The 19,171-nt window shown below is 38.9% G+C and overlaps 2 protein-coding genes across 2 annotated transcripts in view; one reads left to right on the top strand and one right to left on the bottom strand.

Moving 5' to 3' along the window:
• Positions 1–348: 348 nt before the first annotated feature.
• LOC149006372 (nucleolar protein 56-like) lies at positions 349–5,458 on the bottom strand. The gene is made up of 8 exons (XM_089166308.1): positions 5,051–5,458; positions 4,306–4,520; positions 4,050–4,207; positions 3,547–3,734; positions 3,216–3,468; positions 2,002–2,150; positions 1,746–1,898; positions 349–804 (listed from the first exon to the last, which is right to left on the bottom strand). Exons 1-8 carry the CDS (start codon positions 5,253–5,255, stop codon positions 491–493), a joined length of 1,635 nt encoding a protein of 544 aa, XP_089022434.1. The 5' UTR covers positions 5,256–5,458; the 3' UTR covers positions 349–490.
• A 3,546-nt stretch (positions 5,459–9,004) lies between these two features.
• Positions 9,005–19,171, top strand: part of HEMG2 (Flavin containing amine oxidoreductase family) — a 31,758-nt gene continuing 21,591 nt past the window's right edge. The window contains exons 1-4 of the mRNA XM_089164522.1: positions 9,005–9,240; positions 9,643–9,682; positions 10,118–10,253; positions 10,478–10,543. Coding sequence (XP_089020648.1) covers positions 9,195–9,240; positions 9,643–9,682; positions 10,118–10,253; positions 10,478–10,543 — 288 coding nt within the window. The 5' untranslated portion in view covers positions 9,005–9,194. The remainder of the gene's footprint in view (positions 9,241–9,642; positions 9,683–10,117; positions 10,254–10,477; positions 10,544–19,171) is intronic.

Below are 19,171 nucleotides of genomic sequence, written 5' to 3'. Positions count from 1 at the left end.
CTCAAATTGCTACTAATCTTCCAAGTTCCAACTACAGACCAGTTACGACGAGGAGTCGGGTCAATCCGGAGTTCTCTCTCACTTCACTTAAATTTCTAACCTCACCCACCTTATGAAGCTAATCCTTCCATCTTCCATCTATTCTCAATCCTTCCTCATACCCTCCATTTCCTTTCAACCCTCATGGTCACCTGTGTGATTTCTTTTACCCAAGATCGTGAAAGCAACAATCAAACATAGCACGAATATACAGTTACTATCGCCCATTGAAACACCATTCCCTAATCCAAACTAATCCTGGATGTAAAAACACCAATTCGATGGCAAAAACATTATCAAGCATAAAAATAAACAAATAAAACAAAAAGATGAGATTTTACCAAAAATCAAACAAGCAGCAAGTTTACAGACTACATGATTCAAATTCTAACAGATTAGCCGAGACCATATGTTTAAATAGGGACTTTCACGAATTCAAAGGTCAGATTGCTCATTCATCGTCTTCACTCTTAGATTTCTTCTTCTTCTTCTTCTTTACTTCACTAGGTGTGTGGAGATCATCTCCATTTGCATAATCCTTGTTTTTCTTTTTCTTCTTCTTTGACATTCCATCTTGTTCACCATCGGAATCCTTCCTCTTCTTCTTCTCCGTTTGTGGCTCGTCAGATGCCACTCCATTTGTAACAGCTTTAGGCTCCTCCACATCCATAGAATCACCATTCACAGCAGCCTCACCTTTTGATTTCTTCTTCTTCTTGCTTTTCTTTGCAGACACTTCTGTATTCTCCGTTGTCATCTCATCATCTGCAGATTCAAGTCAGCAAGGATTAGGAAAAAGACAAAAAGAATTAAGAGGCCTATGCCCAGCATACAGGGAAAATTATTAGGGACAAAGGTCATCACGATAAATAACTGGCAACAGCAAACAGGCAGCAAAACCCGTAGTCCAAACCATAAGACAAACTTCATCCAGTGAACCCAACAACAACGAATACATATGATCCCAAGCAAGATAATCAAATCAATTTTTAAGCCAGATTGGACTCCTGAGTTCCCAGGTTCGAGAAATGCATATAAAGGCTCTATGGTATGAAGTCAACAAAAGAATTAAGAAGCACATCTGCAAGGATAAGTACACGAGAAACATCCCAGCACATAAGTACTCACTAATTAATCATAAAACCTCAAAATAAGCAAATATCAGACCCACCTAGACTTGTAAACCAATACATAATGAGAATTTCAGCTATCTTTTGAATCAGGCAGACCAAGCCATAACCTGAAGTCAGAACATACTGGGGCAAGGTGTTGCTGTTTCCTAATTTTATTTCTTGTCTGTGGAGAGAAGAGACAAGGCTTGTGTTGTTGTTGTAGTTGTTGTTCAGTGGACAGAGAAGACTGCGGCACTAATGGCCGACTCTCATGCATGTCAAGGTAACTAGAATTTTTCTTGTCCTCAAAACATTTAACCAACATTATGATACAACCAAGGTTGCAGAATTGTGATTCAGGCCATTGGGAGATCCACTAGAGGATGTAGAGCCCATGAGGTTCACGGTATTTTCCTTTCCATTTTTTACTCACAAAATGAATAAAAGCATCACATTTACTCATCTGTTCTCTATATAGCCGTAACACAAACAGGATGACCCGGAATTCAGACCACCCAGATAAAAGTTGGCATAACTGATTCATTTTTGTGTATCAGCAACCACACTGAAGTACAGAAAGAAAACCTTTCTTACCATCCATGACCACATCATTTTTGTTTTGGGTACTTTCCATGGCTGCTTTCATGACATCAATATTTTTGCGAGGTGCAACCCCCTTGTCATAGAAGTCCAATCTTTCTTCAACTTGCTCCCGCAACTTCTCCCCAAAAATAGTGCTGCTTGATTCTGTGTTCACAAAATGAAATAATCGTTTAACTCAAGTAGCCAACAAAAATATTGTTATAATTTGAAAAATGAATAAATTGCAAATCAAAAAGCAATGTATTACCTGAGAAACAATCAATACGAGATGCAATGGAACACTTGTTTGCAAGATACCGAGCCATACGGCCCTTGTTTTTCGTAGATGCACGCCCAATGAAAGATGAATGAAAAATTAGACCATACTTTGGAGTGTTTCCCCGAGTTTTCAATGCCCTGTAAGCATAAATAGTAAGAATCAATTATAAGATTCTCAGGTATACTTTTTAAAATGTGTAGAGTGATTCCATGCCCAATACTTATATATTAAACATGCCAGATTAGAAGATAATACAAGGGAAGCTGCCTGGGATATGATGTGAATTTGGCCCAAAATTTGACGTGGCGAACATAGAGTCTTGGATATCCCTAGGTCAGAATTTCAACATCACATTTCCATGAATATTGACTTGGGATTATACTATGAATGTTCTTTGTGATAACTTCAGCCCATTGCCTAGTGCTTCGGTTCAAGTTACTCGAGGATCAGATAGCAATCAAGTAGAAAATAGAGGCATTCATATCCCACTCATCATTCTGTATTTCTGTTTTCCCCTGTTCCAAGTGATCAACTCCTCAGGTGTCTATATAAGCAGATCCATACCCTCCTAGATCAGAGAGAGAAAACTCCTCTCTCTATCTTGATCTGCCCAATGGCCACCTTAGCTCTCATTCAACCTTTGAGGGAAGACTTGCTATGTGGACAGCATGCTTCTAATTGGGAGAGGAACTCCCCCTTCCCCATCCATTTTTGAACTAGCTTTTCCAAGAACAAGTAGGCACTCGCCTACAAGAAGTTGAAATCCTGCAGAATTACCACCTATGCCACAGAGATTATATACATGATCTCCAATTATCAAGTGGCATAATCATCTTTCTGGAATAACTGCACCTGAAGTAAGCTGGGCAATAATATTCTATTTCCCCAAGGAGGCAAGCATGGGGTAAAAGTACATTACTGGAACCAGAAAACAGGATTTTAGAAGTGACGTGTTCAAAAGGAGGGCCATTTCCTGGTCAACATGAAAAGAAAAAAAAAAAGGGCCAAGGAGCAACTCTACAACGTTAGCAAAGGCAGTCAGAATTGGTGCATCTGGCAATAATCATCAAACTAAATCATTCATGACATAAGAGAATTACTAGTTCCAATGTCTGACAGACACAATGCAACAATTCACAAGGAAGGAAGCTTCTTATAAAGGAAAGCAGGTACTAGAGGGGCAAGTGACTTAGAGTAACTACCTGAATAGTGCTTTTTCTGCACCAAGTATCTGAAGGGTAGAAGAAGGGCACTTGGCCAAATTTGTGAGACTACCAGCATGTGAAATCAAACGAGCTCCGACAACTTCACCGATCAGGGCAGCCAAATTAGGAGCAATGTCATTCATCTTAGTAACCAGATAGTCATAGAGATTCTTTCTGTATTCAGAGAGATTTATTACCCTCTGAGCAAATTGCTGGACATTAATCAAGTCAATTGGTGATAAATCCTGTCCTGCAAACAATTACAAAGACAGAGTGAATAGAATATAGGAAATAACTTAACCACATGAGATAAATTCAGGAGTTTTACCCATAGATGATTTGGAAGCTTCAACAACCTCCTTGGCCTTGTCTTCATCTCCTATAATCTCAGCTAAAGCTGGTATTTTGTCTTCAGATAACAGTGATTTATCCTCGATAAATTTTGTTACCTTAGCATAGAGATAGTTGTCATTGACAATTTTGACAAGCTCAGGGAAATGCCAGGAATACCACTCCCTACAGGAAAATGTCAACTGAAATTAACTAGCAAGAATCAATCAAATGGTAAAATGGAGAAGGATACAAATCCACGCACAACTATGGGTCTCCATGCGAAAATATGTCTAACCTAGTCTCCTACATAAAACAGTTTCTACAGGGTTTGGAAGCCAGATAATATCATGACGTCATTCAACACAAGCTAGAGGTGAAAAAAGATAAACTTCACTCCGTTCTGATAACATGACTTCTACAATAGCTTAGTCACCTCAGCAGTACCCAGGACAACAAAATTGACAATGTAAAATATGGACGCAAACCAGAGAAACCAACCTGACTCTCATAGAGAATGAGTTAACATCTTTATCAAGGGTATCAAGAAGGAAAATGGCCTGAATAACCATATTATCAACTCTGTTGACATTAAACTTGACTTTTGCTCTGCTGTAGCTGTGTCCCAACCCAAGCTGTGCTTTTTCCAAGTCACCAGGCTATAAATAAAATGGTAAAAGCAAAGAGTATAACATTAGGAATCAGGAAAACATTCCCAAACGCAAAAGAAAAGGAAGGGCCCAATTGCATATCAAACCTTTAGGTCCTTGATAAACCTGTCAAAATGCAACCGCAAACCCCTCTGAAGTTCAAGAACAAACTCATTGCTTTGGCAAGGAATTTTAGTCTCTTCAAATATGTGTGACCCAATCTTTGGCTCTGAAACTCCAAGACTGAATTTTGCCTTTTTACCTTCCTTTGCTTTTGGGAGGTTCAGCTCCAAGAAGTTCCTCAGTTCGTCAGTCATAAGCCCTGAAACCCAGCATATCTCAAACTATTCAAGCACACTCGTGGTTTTAGCAAATATTACCAACCCTATTCTCTGCCTTTCAGAGAAACTGAAACCGCAACGAAAGGTGGCAAGGCAACTAGCTAAAGGTATTGAAATTAGAGATGCCACCGCAATCATCCAAATCGCGTGGTGACAGAAAAAAGAGGGTAGTGCCACTACCAGGAGATGTAACAGCAAAAATGCAGCAACTTCAATTATATGAAAGATTTTTTCTTTCGGTAGAGTATGAAATATCAAATGAGGTTAAATAACACCTCAAGAATTAGATATCTATACTAAGGATACTAAATACAATAGGTACCAGTTCCAGCCTGCATTTCAGGTTCGAATACGTTTTTTCCTGCTATCTGTCAGTGGCATAACCAACGGAAAATATCGAAGAGCAAGGTAACCAGTAAAGATAACCTAAAGAGCCCGTTCGTCAATAACAAGCTTAGAAACTAGTAATGTGGAAGAGAAAGCACATAAAACGATAACTTGACTATCTCACCTTCAGAAACAGCATTAACTTGGTTGAGAGCATCAAGGGCAGAATCGAATGGATGAAAAGCTGTAAGCTTTACTACCTTCCCGAATCGATTAAGATCAAGGACTGAACTCCGAACAGCTTCGACGTTCTGCCCGATCTCATCGATGCCATGAGCCATAAAAAGAGCATAGCCAGATGCCGATTCGTAGAGAAGATACAACGCCATCGAGAATCAACTGTAAAGAGGTGTTCAAAGTACTTGAACACCAAAGGCAACGGAGGATGAACTGTCAGAGACTCTCCTCTTTCCTTCTCTCGGCCAACTCTCTGGCTGCTCCGCGGAGTGTTTTGGAGATAGCAGCTAGCACTGAAAAGTGTAGCATTGAAGTGGGGTTTAGGGTTTTTGGCAAGGTAATGGGGGATGACCTATTTTACCGAAAAGAAGAAAAAAAAAATTTGGGTATGGTCTAGGGTTTTTTGGCAGGGACAATATGGGGATTAAATAATTTCGTTTAGCTGCGGTGGTGCCTGTTTATAAAATATAGAAAGGCATCCTGTGCTCTGGATTGGGAATCATGTGATTGATTTTGTCGCGATCCAACGGTTGGAATTTTACTTTACCACTAATGGTATATTGGAGATTGTGAGTGTTACCACAAATTTTATTTTATTAGGGATGACGGTTCAGTGGTCTCAAACTCACCCACCCCAAGCAATTTTTTTTTTTATTTGGTAGCCCCATGTCCAGTTCGAATCCCCTCTTTATTTGTCTCAAAAAAAAATTGCCAACGAAGGGTTGGAATGTTTGAGAACTCCACTTTTTGGTAGATAAGTCATGAATTCAACCCTTACCAATAGAAAAAAACGTCTTTGTATTAAAATAAAAAAATGTGTTCAGGGTTTAACCACTTGGATATTTGAGACTGTATGATCTGCATCAACAACATTATGAACCGGTTATAGATCATTCAAATTCAAACAATAGACCAAAAAAATTCTCCACATTAGTCTTAAATATAATAATACTATTTTTTTTTTAAACTGGAGTTCACTTTCATCGGCTTTTGCACACTTTGACTACATTCTCAAGATAGCTGTTACATACAATTTAAATAAAGCAATGGTTTACCTTTTCGTCAACATGCAACATGGTCGTGACTGTTAACTTAGGTCTAAAATGACTTAGAATGGCTATATGTCTTTGTTGAGTTAGATAAGTTGTCAAGTTAGCCATTTTCCAGCTTGCCAACCCTCACAAATTTGGACACATGTATTCTCACCAATATTAGAGATCTTTCAGTATTTAGTTGGAGACAAATATCCATAGAGCAAGATTGTCTACTCAAAGCAGATTGCCAATTTTCTTTTCAAGCATTCAAACAAGTCACGAAACAAAACCACCAAATTGTTGTTCTATAGATGGTAGAGGTTATGTTTGAAATTTAAGAATTTAACAAATTTTGTCTTCAACTCTTATTTGTCTTTGATTTTCTTATTGTTGTACGATTTCCAACTCGATCTCAAGCCGTTGACCAAGCCGGATTCATGCCCTCTTATTAGCAAAGGTCGAGTCAACCGAGGAACTCGACCACATATCATCAAAAAAAATATAAAGAGATATCGAGACACCAACCTGAGGAAGAAAGCTTTGTAACCTTCTCAATAACATCCTCGCTTGACACCAATATCATAATTGCAAAGGGCTCAAGAATTTAGCACCATATCCGCTTTGTATGAGATACTCTGGTGACATATTAGCATGAATGACACACTGCCCGGGGAATTCATTATACAATTATAGTAATTGAATATCATGCAGAGACCTACATCAATTGGAATCCAACATGTCAAGTTAAGAGAATATAAGATCAAGGCTAACATGGAAGATCCAATGAATGTCCAACCTCAAGTTACTTTATATAAACCCTCTACCTACCTTAGTCAAAATTAACTAAAATACAATTGAAATCAACTTACAACAATAGTGTATGCTCATTATTTTTCATTTCAACCCTACCACTCCTTGTTTTTAGTCTTTCATCCTTCACTCTAATTTTGCTTTCATAGATTAACTTGATCGTCAGAGGTGGTTACTTGACTTTCATGGTTTGTTTGCTCTCATTGTTTGTTTCTTATAATAGGTTTTGCATGGATCCCTGTATGTTCAACCAAGCTTCACCTAGAGGGAATTACGGCAAATTAACTTAGTTTGACTAGTCAACTAGATAGTCATCAGTCATAAAGGGGTGAACCTTGGACAAATTCAGATATCCTCTGTAGAAATACAAATGAATTGAGGAGCAGATCTTGGCTATACATTTACAGCTCATATATACACCCCTACATGTTGTTTATTGTGTGCATCATATGCAGATGACTAATCCATGTCTACAATCCCAATGCCTAGTATACAAAGATTCATTTGGTTGCTCATTTATTTGTTACTAGTACAATCCCATGTGCAAATGCACGAAGACTTTCTGCTTTTGTTACGATTAAGCAGCATAATATCTTTGTAATAGCAACAGTGCCATCTAACCAGAATTAAAAAGAGTAAATTTTAACAGTGCTGAAACCAATTTTGGCGCCATGGGTAGATGAGAAAATCCATCAAGTGGAGAGGGAGTCAGGTCTGGCATTGGATCCTCAAGATGAATCTCTAGTATGCTAAAGCGTTAGTATAAGTCTGGAACTACAGGAATTCGTCTAACCCAACAAAGAAGCCAACACAAATTTAAAGCGAGAATGATTTGAGAACAACTCCCAATTGGGCATTTGCGGGGGACTGGGGGTGTTGGGAGTAGATACTCCTGTCCTTTTTGGGAGGGATTTTTGATGTTATGTAAAGCATAAATTGTTGGTATAGTAGGGGGTGAGATATTGGAGAATCCTCGTGGATGTGTCTTTCTTTTTAATTTTTTTGGTGAGTTTCTTACGTGTGAGTCCCCTTAGTACAATATATTACGGTGTGGGGCCTAATCGACTAACACCGTTAAGTATAATCAACTATCTTACAAAACAAAAGTATAATCAACTATCTATTTTCAAAACCAGGACTTTTTTATTTTTATTTGTTGTTATTGTTTTTTTATTTATTATTATTTTAAAATTTGAGCATTTGTAATGTGTAAAACAACTAGATAATTAGGTAGTTTGGTGGTTGAAATTCGTCAAAAATTAATCTCAAATGGGCATCTTCGATTTGCTCACATTGGTAGAGAAGAAATAAGGCAATTGATTGGTGCTCAATAATGGTTTGTGAGAATAATACCATGTTGAATATCTTTCATAAATCATCTTTGGAGTTGGAGATGATCCTTTTTAGGCTGATTTGCTAGCTGAACCAACTTAGTTTTGTTGCTTTGGATCTTTTGACTCATACTTGTTTTTTCCTTTTTTTGGGGGAGGGGGTGGAAGGCTATGAAGGGGTGAGAAGTTCCAGTAAAAGGGTATTGAGTACATGGTTTTGTAAGCAAGGTTTAAAGTATCCCATGATACCATGCGATATTTGCTGGTATGTATCCGTCTTTGACCCAACCGATACGATACATTTCGATACGTTTTTCAATTGAATTACACTAAAATACATTAGTTAATTCGATACAATACTTCAATTGAATTACACTAAAATACATTAGTTAGAATTATACAATACTCAATATAAGACGATATGTCTCTTAAAATCACATGGCCGATACGATCTCGATACCGATACTTTAAACCTTATTTGTAAGCGTCTATTTCGTAGCAGGATGTTATTTTAATCATGTTCCATGGCAAAATAATATGAGATTTTACTTTTGTATAGTAATATAGTGTGATATGATAGTATTTTTTTTTGTTGGGTTCAAACATGATAGTACTCCACTGGAGAACAACTGTTACCACAAAAAATAAAAAAATAAAAAACTGGAGAACAACAATTCGGATATTCCAAACCAAGATCGATAAATTTTAGAACGAGCAGAATTCAGCACAACCTTACCGACCGAAACGTAGCGGAGCCGACCATTTATACTGGTCAAACGACCGGGTGGCGGTGACTTCCGGTAATTGTTATGTTGACCATGGTTACAAAATTTGATCATTTTACATTGTAGCCAGACAGAGTTGAAGTCATCTGTTAGTATTCGAAGGCAATTCCTGGGTAGGAGAACCCCAAGAAATGGCGACGACGACCTCAACGATCAAAGAAGATAAGACAATTGAGCGTAGTCCTCTCCTTCCTCTCATCTCTCATTGTTTCCTTCTTATAATATCTGCATTTGAAAACTAAAATTGTGCAATTTCAAACTGGAAATTCATAGCTGTTTAAATGAGAAAATTAATTATTCAAGAGAGTATATCAGCATTTATTAATATTCTGACAGATTCGGAGCAAAATTTTGGTAGAAAATTGAGGTTCAGCTTGTGTAGAACAAGCTAACTTAGCGCGCTTTTTTCGAAGAACTCAAAACCCAATTCATCATTGTTACTACATGATATAAATTGTCTCTTACTTTTTAAATGTTTTGTTGTTGATTATACTGGATTTTACCTTTCGTTATCTTTCGGATGCTGTGTCCTCTTTTTAGTTGTGGGTTTGATAGAACATTCTGCAATGTGGTTTCTAGGTCCTGTTAAATCCGTGGCTGTGGTTGGTGCCGGTGTGAGGTATGTTTTTTGATATACTGAACTTAGTTCCTTATCTGAATTAGCATTGTCGCTCTGCTAAGTTAGCTTATTAATTGTGACTGTTCTAGTATGCATTGCCATTCCTTTTCAATTTTCATTTTAGTCATCTAAACATTTAGGCTTTCTTTTCTTAGTTATATTAACTTTAGACTGTTTGATAAGAATTCAGTCAGCATGTTCTTGAGTAGTTGAGTACGCTTCTAAAGCATCTGCTTATTTCTTTAACGGAAGGCTTTTCTTTTCTATTTCTGGTTGAACTTTTGCTGTATCATTTTTACTAATGTCCTACACAGTGGTGCTTAATAGTATTTACACGATATGAATTATTTCAGTGGGCTTGCTGCAGCATTCAGGATTCTGAAAATTTTCCCCCTGATATGCCGTGGGTCTGACATCATATTGTCATTTTCTTAGTGGGCTTGCAGCAGCATTCAGTTTGAAATCACATGGCTTGGATGTCAAGGTATTTGAAGCTCAAGAAAGAGCTGGTGGAAAACTGAGAAGTGTTTCTCATAATGGGTTAATATGGGATGAAGGTGCAAACACAATGGTTAGTGCGTTAGAGTCACCATGTTTATTTGGGTCTGAAATTGCTTATAATGCTTTTTCTTAGTCATAAAAAAAGTGGGTTTTACACTAGAATACTTGAGAGGTAGACAATTGGTGAATGCAATGTGTATTTGGGAGTTTAATCAGTTCCTGTAAATGTTTGACAGTTCAGTTTTGGGTTATATTGTACTCTTTTAATTATTTTGAGATTTTGTTTCCTTGCAGACAGAAAGTGAGATGGAAGTCAGAAAATTGCTCGATGATCTGGGGCTTCGCTCAAAGCAACAGTTTGTATGGGTTTTATGTTTATGCCAGTTTATTGTTGCTGCTATGTGTTGAGCTACTCTTATGGTTGATTTTAACCGTTTATGTTTTGCATTTGCTGCCATATAAGTAAATTGAAGCACTAAGTTACTTGAATCATTCTTGAATTTTTTTATGCTATGCTACAAAGTTATGTTTAATTGGAAAATTTGCATTGCATCATGTTTTGCATAATTGTAATGCAATTGCAACCGAATACAACACCAAGTATGTTTGGTGCCTGAAAACACGTATTGCCCATTATATTTTTTTTTTGGATGATTTAATAATAAATAAAGCAAAGAACACCAAATGTACAAAAGAAGGGGGGGGGGCAGCCTCAGACAGGAGGCAGGAAGGAAGAACTAAGAAACCAGGTAAAAACAATGAGCCTGTTCCTTGGTTATCAGTAACTGGGGATGGGTGGGTGGGTGGGGAATAGCAAGTAATTTAGTCGAAATGTCAACATAGATGGCTTTCCAAATCAAATATAGAGAGTAGGATTTGGAGTTCCATATCGAAGATTGTATTCCCACCATAGGTGATGGACAATGGCACTGAATACTAGCTTCTCAACCCTGTCGCAAATAGTGGAACTTGAAAATTTTCTCAAAACCCAATACCAATCTTGAGCAAATCCAAAGGAGAGTCTTGAACGGGGACATATCGAAGTAAGGGCTTTTCCCCATAGGGAATTGGAGAAGGGGCAAGTGAAGAAAAGATGTTCGAGGTCCTATGAACCATTCCAACATAGGATGCAGTTATGGGACACCGGAATGTGGTGGCTAATAAGAAAAGATTGGGTGGAGAGAGTAAGTTTGAGGGCTCTCCAGAGGGTTAGAGAGTGGCGGGGGATGTGGCCTTTAAACCAAAGCGACGGCCAAGGGGCATGGGGGAGGGGGAACGAAGAAGGTTCCAAGCAGAGGAAATGGAGAATTGTTTGGAAGAAGAGGGAAGCCAAACTGTGAGGTAATGGGGGGAGACATGGATGGGAGGGAGAGAAACCCAAACTTGGTGTGAGACTAGGGTGGGGGAGGGCCCCCCAAGAGCCATTAATAATGAAAGTGGAGATAGGGGTGGTATTGGGAATATGAGACTCATAGACTGCACGAGGGCCGAGGAAAGTGTAAAGGATACCCATCGGATGCCACTGACCAAGCCAAAAAGAAGTGGAGGAGCCAGAGGAGATATAGGTTGCAATGGCAGGTAGGGTGCATGGTCTCAGGAAGAGGATTTTCCTCCAAACCTAATAAGGGTTTGTAGGGAGAGGAGCGGTCCAAATGGAATCAGATTTTAGTAGGTGAGAATAAACCCAGTTGACCCAAATGCAGTCATGCTTGGAGGCAACCTTCCAAAAATAAATTTCAAGAGACTAGCCGAGTTGACATCCTGAATACGGCGGAAGCCCAAACCCCCTTCCGATTTGGGACAAGTACTTAACCAACTAATGGGGTGAAGGAAGCAAGAGGTTTCCTAACCCTTCTAAAGGAAACCACAGAAAAGGGATTCCATGGCATAAATGGTGGAATAGGGGACGGAGAAAATACCACACCAGTAGAGGTAGGACGATTGGAGAACAGAACAAATGAGCACCACTCAACCAGCAAAGGAAAGGAGCTTGCCCTTCCAAAGTTGAAGTTTCTTACAAATATGGTCGAGCATGGGGGTGCAGTGGTTTCTAGTAAGTCTACCAAGGATGAGCGGGAGACCAAGGTAAACAACTGGGAAGGAGCTAGACTTAAATCCCGCTAATTGAAGAAGGGTGGTGCACATCACATTAGAAAATCCAGAGAGGAAGAGGGTAGACTTGTTGAGACTGACACGGAGATTAGAAAGGGATTCAAAAAGGTTAAGGGAGGAAATGATGGAAGAAATTGAAGAGTGATCAGCTTTAGAGAAGATCATGAGGTCATTAACAAAAGCAAGGTGAGTGACTATGAGAGACTTGCACTTAGAGAAAAGGGAGATGAGAAGCTAGTTAGTTTTAGATTGGAGGATGCAAGAAAGGACTTCCAAGGTCAGGGAGAATAGGTAGGGGGATAGGGAACATCCTTGTCGAATACTTACACGGGAGGAAAAATAATTTGCGGGAGAACCATTTGTGATAATGGAGAAATGGGGAGAAGATATACTAGTTTCAATCCAATAGATGAAAGGGGGATGAAAGTTCATAGAGGAGAGGACATCACTAATAAAATCCTAACAGCTTGAGTCGAAGGCTTTATGGAGGTCCACCTTTATGAGTGTAGCAGGAGAATGGGAAGCTCTATCAAAGCCGTGAACAATTTCAACACAGAGAAGAATATTATCTGCGATGCTACGGCCGGAGATGAAAGCAGATTGGTTAGCACTCACATGAGTGGGTAGGACCAATTTAAGCTGATTCACTAGGACCTTAGAGATGAACTTGCAAAGAAGGTTACAAAGGGAGATGGGACGAAATTCTGAAAGGGAGCAAGCACCCGGTCTCTTGGGGATGAGCCAAAGAAAAGTTTGGCCAATAGAAGAGAGCTGGAAGGGTTGAAAAAGAAGCTATGGATATCATGGACAAGGTCATCCTCAATGAGATCCCATGTGGCGAGAAAGAAACCTATACTGAAACCATCAGGCCCAGGAGCCCGGTTAGACTTATGGGATCTGATGATAGAGAGGATCTCATCTTAGGAGGGGATAGAGCAGAGGGAAGCAAGGGAAGAGGGATCAACGAATTTGTTAATTAAACTAGAGGGAAGGGGGGTACGGGTAAGGAGGGAGGGGGGAGAAAGGAAGCCAGAGAAGAAGGATACAACTTTTGCTTTGATACTAAGGGGGTCAGAGATCCAAGAGCCATTGTTAGAGAGGAGAAGTGGAATAGAGTTGTAATTGTGGCAGGCTTTCAGAGAATGGTGAAAGAAAGCAGAGTTAGAGTCCTCAAGCTCAAGCCACTTGATTCTAGCTTTTTGGCAAATGAAACTCTCCTCTTGGGCTCCTAGGGAAAAGGGCTCAAAGGAGAGATCTTTCGCTCTATCAACCAGAGAAGGCTTAAGGGGATCATTCTGGAGGAGAGTTTGGACTCTAAGGAGGTCAGAATGACAAGAGGAGAGCCGTAGAACAAATGTTACCAAGGGATAAATTCCAAGATCGGAGGGCATCCTTAGTATTATGAAGTTTGCGGGCAAATACAATGACCCATTATTTATCTATTGTTACGTGAAGCTGACAATGGACATGGGTCTACAAACCTTTTCCTATGGGTGTTATCATATTTTACCTATCCTCACTTTTTGGACTTCTTGGTCAAATAATGCGTATTTTTCATGCCCTTTTTCATGGTGTTACTATATTTTGCTTGCCCTAACTTTTTGGACTAGTAGCCTTGTGGGTAAATCCACATATTTTCATGATAAAAAATTTATAGGTTTAGATCCATCCAGTAGTTATCTTAGAGGTTAATTGGAATATGGTAATGTTTGGTACTGAGTTGAGTTGATACCAGCTTCGTGCTATATTCAAACTCTGAAAAGCATTTTCAACAACAAATTGTCAGTTAATTTTGACCTGGAAGATATATATTATCATATAGTTCTGGATGTCCATTAATATGCATCTGTGACTTACGAAGTTGAAGGCATTACATACAGTTTTGGGTATACGTGTTAACATGTGATGAATTTATAATCATCTTGAACCATTTCAAATGTAGTCTTTGTTGAGAAAGCCGATTGTGGTAGAATGGCTTGATGGATCAGTGTGATCCTAAGCCCTTTATTTATAATGAAGTGGAAAGAACACTATTGCATAAATACCTTACCTGGGTAACATGAAATAGAAAATTATGTGAACTAAAATTCCTAATAGAATCGAACTCCTAATAAAACTCAACCAATACTCCCCCTTAAGTTGGGCATGACTAACATTTATGCCTCAACTTACCTACAATAGGAAGGAAATCTCCTTCCTTCAAACTCTTAGTGAAAATATCTGCCACTTTGGTCTCTAGATCTCACAAAAGGCATGCGGATCAACCCTTCTTCTAGCTTTCCTTTGACAAAAAATATGTTAATTTCAATGTGCTTAGTTCGATTATGTTGCACAAGATTATTGGCAATACTAATGGCAGCCTTATTGTCACATTACAACATCATAGAGTTTGGAATTCAAATCCAATATCTTCTAGCGAACCTTTCAACCATAGTAACTCACAAACTCCATGAACTATAGTTTTGGATAAAGCTACCACATTTTGTTTCTTACTCCTCTAAGTAACTAGATTGCCTCCAACAAAAGTATAGTAACTTGAAATTGACTTCTTGTCAGGAGACCCAGCCTAGTCTATATCAGTTTAAGCTTTTACCCTTAGATTATCAGTGAGTGACTAAAGTATTCCTTTTCTAGGAGCTTCCTTCACATACTGTAGTATTCTAGTTATAACCTTTATTTGAGTTGAATATGGATTATACATGAATTGACTTACTATTTCTATGGCATAATTAATGTCTGGCCTCGTGTGGGATAAGTAAATAAACTTTCTTACTAGCCTTTGATATCTTCTTTTGTCCACTAGTTCTCCATTTTTCTCGTTAAGTTTAGTTCCAGCCTTAATAGGGGTATTAACTGCTTTACACCCCAACATTCCCACTTCTGATAATAAATTGAGAACATACTTCCTCTGGGATAGGTATAAACCCTTCGTTAATCGAGTCACCTCACTTCTTAGGAAGTGCCGGTAACTTCCTAGATCTCTAATCTAAAGTTCTTTGCTAAGAAAGTCCTTCAACCTTTGTATTTCCTCACCATCATTCCTTGTGATGACAATATCGTTCACATAAACAATGAGAAGTGTGATATTGGTTCCTAACATCTTGACAAACAGTGTATGATCAACATTGCTTTGCTTGTACCTAGTAGAGGTCATTACTTTCTGGAGGCGTCCAAACCAGCATCTAGGAGGTTGTTTCAACCTATAAATTGACCTCTTTAATTGACAAACTTTCCCTGTAATATTGTCATCAGAGAAATCATTTGTGATTTTCATATATACTTCCTCCTCCAACTCCTCATGCAAGAAGGCATTCTTCACATCCAATTGGTGCAGGTTCCAGTCTTTGTTCACAGCCATAGACAACAAAACTTTGACAGTGTTTAGTTTTCGCAACAGGGGCAAAAGTCTCCTGATAATCAATCCCATAGATATGGGTAAACCCCTTTGCAACTTGCCTATTCTTCAACCTGTTGACCGATCCATCCATATTCCGTTTAACCACTAACACCCATTTATTGCCCACGGGTGTTTTTTCTTTTCTTCTGAAGGAAGTGTAACTAACTCCTTAGTATAATTTTTCTTCATTGCCTGCGTTTCCTCTACCATAGCTGCCTTCCATCTCTTATCAGCATAGGCTTCTTCCAAACTTTTAGGAACATAAATAGATGATAGGGAGGATATAAAAGTACGATAAGAGCTAGACAAAGAGTCATAAAAAACATATTTAGCTATGAGATGCTTTGTACAAGATCTAACTCCTATTCTAACAACAATAGGAAGATTAGAAAAAGATATCTCAAGGGGAATAGTAGAAACTGATTCTGGAGTAAGGGACTGAAGTGGTAACATGTCACCTTTCTTCACTTGCTTTGGCGATTGTAATTCTTCCTCTAATAAGTCTTCAGCTCCTTATTCTAGTTAATATTGTTTTGAAAGACCTCAATAGTGTGCCTCACAGGAGTGGTCTCTCCCTTACTAGATTCTTCACATGGTTCAAAAAACGGAGTGGGGAGAATTAAAGTCATTCGGTATACGGGTTGAAGTCTCCCCTTGGTCAAACTCTTCTTGAGCTCCTAAGTTGTACTGTGGTGGTGTGTGACAGTTTATGTGTGTGGTAGGGAAGGTCCAGAGTTGGAAAGAACACATCTCCTCTAGGACCGTCCCCCTGGAGAGGAGTATAGTAAGGCAAGACTCATTAAAAATTTATACTATGGACATAATGGTTTTCTTGGTAGGTAGATGATAACATTTATACCCCTTTCGAGTAGTAGAATACCCCAGAAATATGTAGATTAGGTTGTGGGGAGCCAACTTGTTTTGGTGGGCTGTGATTTTGGCATTACACACACAACCAAAAACTTTTTTGGAGAAATAACAAAGGAAGAGTCTTCTTGGAGAATCTCATTATGCCCCCGCACAGTCTATGATGCCCGCATCCCCAAATCCACCCCTTTATCAACCTTCATCTCCAATGGATCCTGGATCCCTCCTCCTCTTCCCATTCTCACACAGGTATGGAACTTCCTCCCCTCTCCAGTTCCCCCTGCGACATCACCATTTGGCTCCCTTCTCCCACCAAGTCCTTCTCCACCTCTTCGGCCTAGAACCTTCTTAGACCCCACAACCCAAAACCCCCTAGCCCCCCTTGGTTTGGTTAAAAAACCACATCCCACGTCACTCCCTTACCCTTTGGAGAGCCCTAAACATTGCCCTCCCTACCCAATCCTTCCTCATTGGGCGCCGCATACATGTCAACCCGAATTGCATCCTCTGTTGGTCTGGAACGGAAAACCTTGAGCATCTCTTCTTCATTTGCCCTTTCTCTAGATCAATCTGGGGAAAAGCCATTTCTACCATTTGGCCACGTTCGAGGCGTTCCCTTGGGTTTCAGCGAGATTGGTCTTGGATTTTGAGACACTTTTCAGGATCTTCCATTTGCGATTGGATCGGAAAGCTAGTGTTTTGTGCCTTGATCCATCATCTTTGGTGGGAGCGCAATCTTCGTAGATGGACTTCCAAATCTTGCTTTATTAATTTGATTTGGAATGCCATCTTTTTCGATGTCTCTTTTAGACTGTCAGCTATCCCCCACCCCTTTGTTGATGATACCCCAAGGAACAGGCTTATTGTTGTCTCCTGGGGTCTCAATTCTTCTTTTCGGTCTTCTGATTAAAAACCTTGGTTGTTTTCCTCTTTCTCTTTAATATAATTATTTATTCATCCAAAAAAATCTTACTGGACATCGTATTCATAAGGTAAGAGACTGTGGGTACAACCTTCATGCACCATTCATGTGCAGGACGCAGTAAAGCCTGCTTACTTTAAGGAATTTGGAATGGCGAAAACTCACACTTTTCCAGCACCTTCCTCCAACAATTTATCACTTTAGTATTGGTCAGGGACATTCATAGCAATAATAATAGAACGGACTATCTCTAATAGATGCCGGTTTTTCCTTTCGTCAATCCCATTTTGCGTAGTTGTATCAATGTAATTGGTTTGATGTATTATGCCAGAGTTAGAGAGATATCTCTAAAATTTCCCATCAATATACTTTGTGCTATTGTCATTGCGAAGGATCTTCACAGTGGCATTGAACTGAGCTTTAATCATATCATGAAAATTATGAAAACATCGAAAAACCTTTTTTTTTTTTTTTTGTTTTAAAAGATAAATCCACGTAAAATGAGAGTGACAATGAATAAAAGTAACAAAGTATCCATGGGTAGTAATAGACAAACGTTGGTAGGGGCCCTATACATTAGTATGAATTAACACAAAAAGAATAGATTTTCTACTATGAAGAGAAGCTAAATAAGTAGAATGAGTCTACTTCGCAAAAATGCAGGCTTCACAAAAAAAATTGTCCTTATAACAACAAGAAAATAAATCAGAAAATATTTTCTTAAGAGTTCTTAGAGGGGTTGACCAAGCCTACAATGCCACTGATGAAGGTTTAACATTACCGAATAGACCAAATGAGAAGATACAACCAAAACATAAGTAGATCCTCCAATGGGCTCTAGCAGATAAAGTTCATTGTCTAGTCTACCACATCCAATCTCCTTCCCCGTTACTAGATCTTGAAAGACGCAATAGGATGGAAAAAATGTCACTTTACAATTCAAGTTATGTGTAAAACTACTGATTGAAAGCAAATTAGTAAATAAGGAAGGAACATGCAAAACTTCAGACAAAGAAAGTGATGGAGAAAGCTGAATGATCCTTAGAAAGAACAAGAGCCATAAGCAATTCGAACTTTATCTTTCCCAAAATTTGGAGAATAATGTAAGAAAAAAGAGGATGAACCTGTCATATGATCTGTGACTTTTGTATCAATGATCCAAGGAGTAGAAATCGAAGAAACATGGAAGCCTATAAAAATTTTACCTGAAGTAGCAAGGTAGGAGTTGGTAGTGGAGGAGGTAGTAGTAGAGGCTGCACCAGCAGTAGAAGATTGGAGAATACGTCGCAAAGTAGCTAATTCTTCCTTTGAAACACCAATGTTTGCAGAGGGTATTGTGAGAACAGTTTCAGAAAGATTGGCCTTTGGTTTTCCCCTTCTTTGTTCCCTTTTCGGCTCAAAATCAGCAGGCTTCCCATGAAGCTTCCAACAGTTTGCCTTGGTATGATATGGTTTGTGATAGTGCTCAACTTGACAATCTCCTTGGTTGAATCAGATTTGGTACGAACAGACTGTAAGGCTGATTTCTCCAAATAGAAGCATGAAGCATGGCTAATCGACAGCTTTCCTTGCACTAAACAAGGGCATATGACTGTTCTAGTGTAGGAAAGGGAGAACGACTCAATACTTATACCTTGATATAATCATACTCCACATTCAAACCAACCAAGAAGTCATATACCCGAATCTT

Source organism: Hakea prostrata, chromosome 8 (genome assembly GCF_041222555.1).
Source record: "Hakea prostrata isolate BN-2017 chromosome 8, UWA_Hpros_2, whole genome shotgun sequence".
Taxonomy (NCBI): Eukaryota; Viridiplantae; Streptophyta; class Magnoliopsida; order Proteales; family Proteaceae; genus Hakea; species Hakea prostrata.
The sequence above is the reverse complement of the archived record's forward strand: the minus strand, read 5'-3'. Positions and strand labels throughout refer to the sequence as shown.